Raw genomic sequence first — 1,625 nt, 5'->3', positions numbered from 1 at the left:
GGAGGGACTGGGGGGGTTACTGGGGTTACTGGGAGCACTGGGAGGGACTGGGGGGGGGACTGGGGTTTACTGGGACGAACTGGGTTGAACCGGTTTGTCCCCCCACCCCAAAAACCCCCGTTTTCCCCCGATTTCCCCCCAAAAACTCACTCCGTCTCTCGCTCCAGCGCCTCGGCCACCAGCGCCGGCAGCCTGGAGGGGGCGGGGCCTGACTTAGCCACGCCCCCTCCTCCCCAAACCCCACCTTCTTCTCACCAAACCACGCCCTCTGGTCCACAAACCACGCCCTCTCCTCCTCCCCAAGCCCCGCCCCCCGGGCACCCACCGGAGCCGCAGGTTCGAGTCCAGCCCCCGCCACTTCCCCAGGAGCCGCCGCCGCAGCAGCACCGCGGCCAATTGCCTGATCTAAAAAAGTTGTAAAATCATAAAAATAGAAAGATTTGGGGTCCCCGGTACCGGAGGGAGGGTTTAAAAAAGGGATTTTTTTAAAAAAACCTGTGGTTGCGGCGCGGCGCTGAGAAGCAGGCCCAGGCGCGCGGGGGTTTGGGGGTCGGCGAAGGCCTCGCGGAGGCGGGTGGTGGCCTGGAGGGGATTAAAGGGTTAAAAGGGGGGTCCCGGGGTCCCCGAAACCCCCCCCGAGGGGTGTTTTACCGGTACCTGCCGGAGAACGGCGCTGTCGGGCTCCAGCAACGCGGCCAGGAGCCGCTCCAGATCGGGCGCCGCCATCTTGGGAGGCAAAATGGCGGACGGAGGCGTGTGGACGGGTCTTAAAAGGGCGACGGCGAAAAGGGGAGGGGGGGGTGGGGACCGCAATGTGTGTCTTAAAAGGGTGATGGTTATAAAGGAGCGACGGCTCTTAAAAGGGCGATGCCTCTTAAAAGGGCAACGCCTCGCTCTTCAAAGGGTAAAGCCTCTTAAAAGGGCGATGCCCCTTCAAAGGGCAAAATCTCGCTCTTCAAAGGGTGATGCCTCTTAAAAGGGCAACGCCTCGCTCTTCAAAGGGCGATGAGTCTTAAAAGGGCAACGTCTCACTCTTAAAAGGGAAAAGCCTCTTAAAAGGGCAACACCTCGCTCTTCAAAGGGCGATGGCTCTTAAAAGGGCGATGGCTCTTAAAAGGGCGATGCCTCGCTCCTCAAAGGGCAACGCTTCTTAAAAGGGCAATGTCTCACTCTTCAAAGGGCGATGCCTCGCTCTTAAAAGGGCAACATCACCATTTTAAAAGGAGACCCCCCCTTTACCCTTACCCGCCCCCCCAAATGACATCACAGGCCGCAAAGATGACGTCACCAACTTTTTATTAAATATCCGTGCAAGGGGAAATAGGGGGGAGGGGTGGGGGAGGGGAAAAAAAATCCAGGCCCCCCCTCAGCGGGTGGGGGGGTGAGAAGAGTGGGCGTGTCCCCTCGGCCCCGCCCCCCGGAGGGAGGAGGAAGGGGAGAAAGAAGGGGGCGTGTCCCGGCGGGAGCTCCGCCCCCTCACCGCGGGGCCCCGCCCCCCCGCAGGGCCAGGACGAGGTGGAGGACGGAGCCCCCTTGGATTTTGTAATCGGCCGCCGTCTTCTCGTCGTTCCTGGGGGGGTGTAACCCTTGACCACGCCCTCTTTTGCTTAACCACGCCCCCTTTT

General features: G+C 60.8%; 1 protein-coding gene across 1 annotated transcript; it reads right to left on the bottom strand.

Annotated features, from left to right (window-relative positions):
* Nucleotides 1–137: 137 nt before the first annotated feature.
* LOC106899782 (importin-4-like) lies at nt 138–774 on the bottom strand. The gene is made up of 4 exons (XM_014961693.1): nt 658–774; nt 496–582; nt 326–405; nt 138–192 (listed from the first exon to the last, which is right to left on the bottom strand). Exons 1-4 carry the CDS (start codon nt 724–726, stop codon nt 147–149), a joined length of 282 nt encoding a protein of 93 aa, XP_014817179.1. The 5' UTR covers nt 727–774; the 3' UTR covers nt 138–146.
* Between the last annotated feature and the right edge of the window lie 851 nt (nt 775–1,625).

Source organism: Calidris pugnax, unplaced genomic scaffold (assembly GCF_001431845.1).
Source record: "Calidris pugnax isolate Ruff unplaced genomic scaffold, ASM143184v1 scaffold829, whole genome shotgun sequence".
Taxonomy (NCBI): Eukaryota; Metazoa; Chordata; class Aves; order Charadriiformes; family Scolopacidae; genus Calidris; species Calidris pugnax.
The sequence above is the reverse complement of the archived record's forward strand: the minus strand, read 5'-3'. Positions and strand labels throughout refer to the sequence as shown.

Coding starts and splice junctions, on each gene's coding strand:
- LOC106899782 (XM_014961693.1), bottom strand. CDS start 726: ATGGCGGCGCCCGATCTGGAGCGGCTCCTGGCCGCGTTGCTGGAGCCC. Junction 583..657: donor ACAGCGCCGTTCTCCGGCAG/GTACCGGTAAAA, acceptor AATCCCCTCCAG/GCCACCACCCGCCTCCGCGA. Junction 193..325: donor GACTCGAACCTGCGGCTCCG/GTGGGTGCCCGG, acceptor CGCCCCCTCCAG/GCTGCCGGCGCTGGTGGCCG.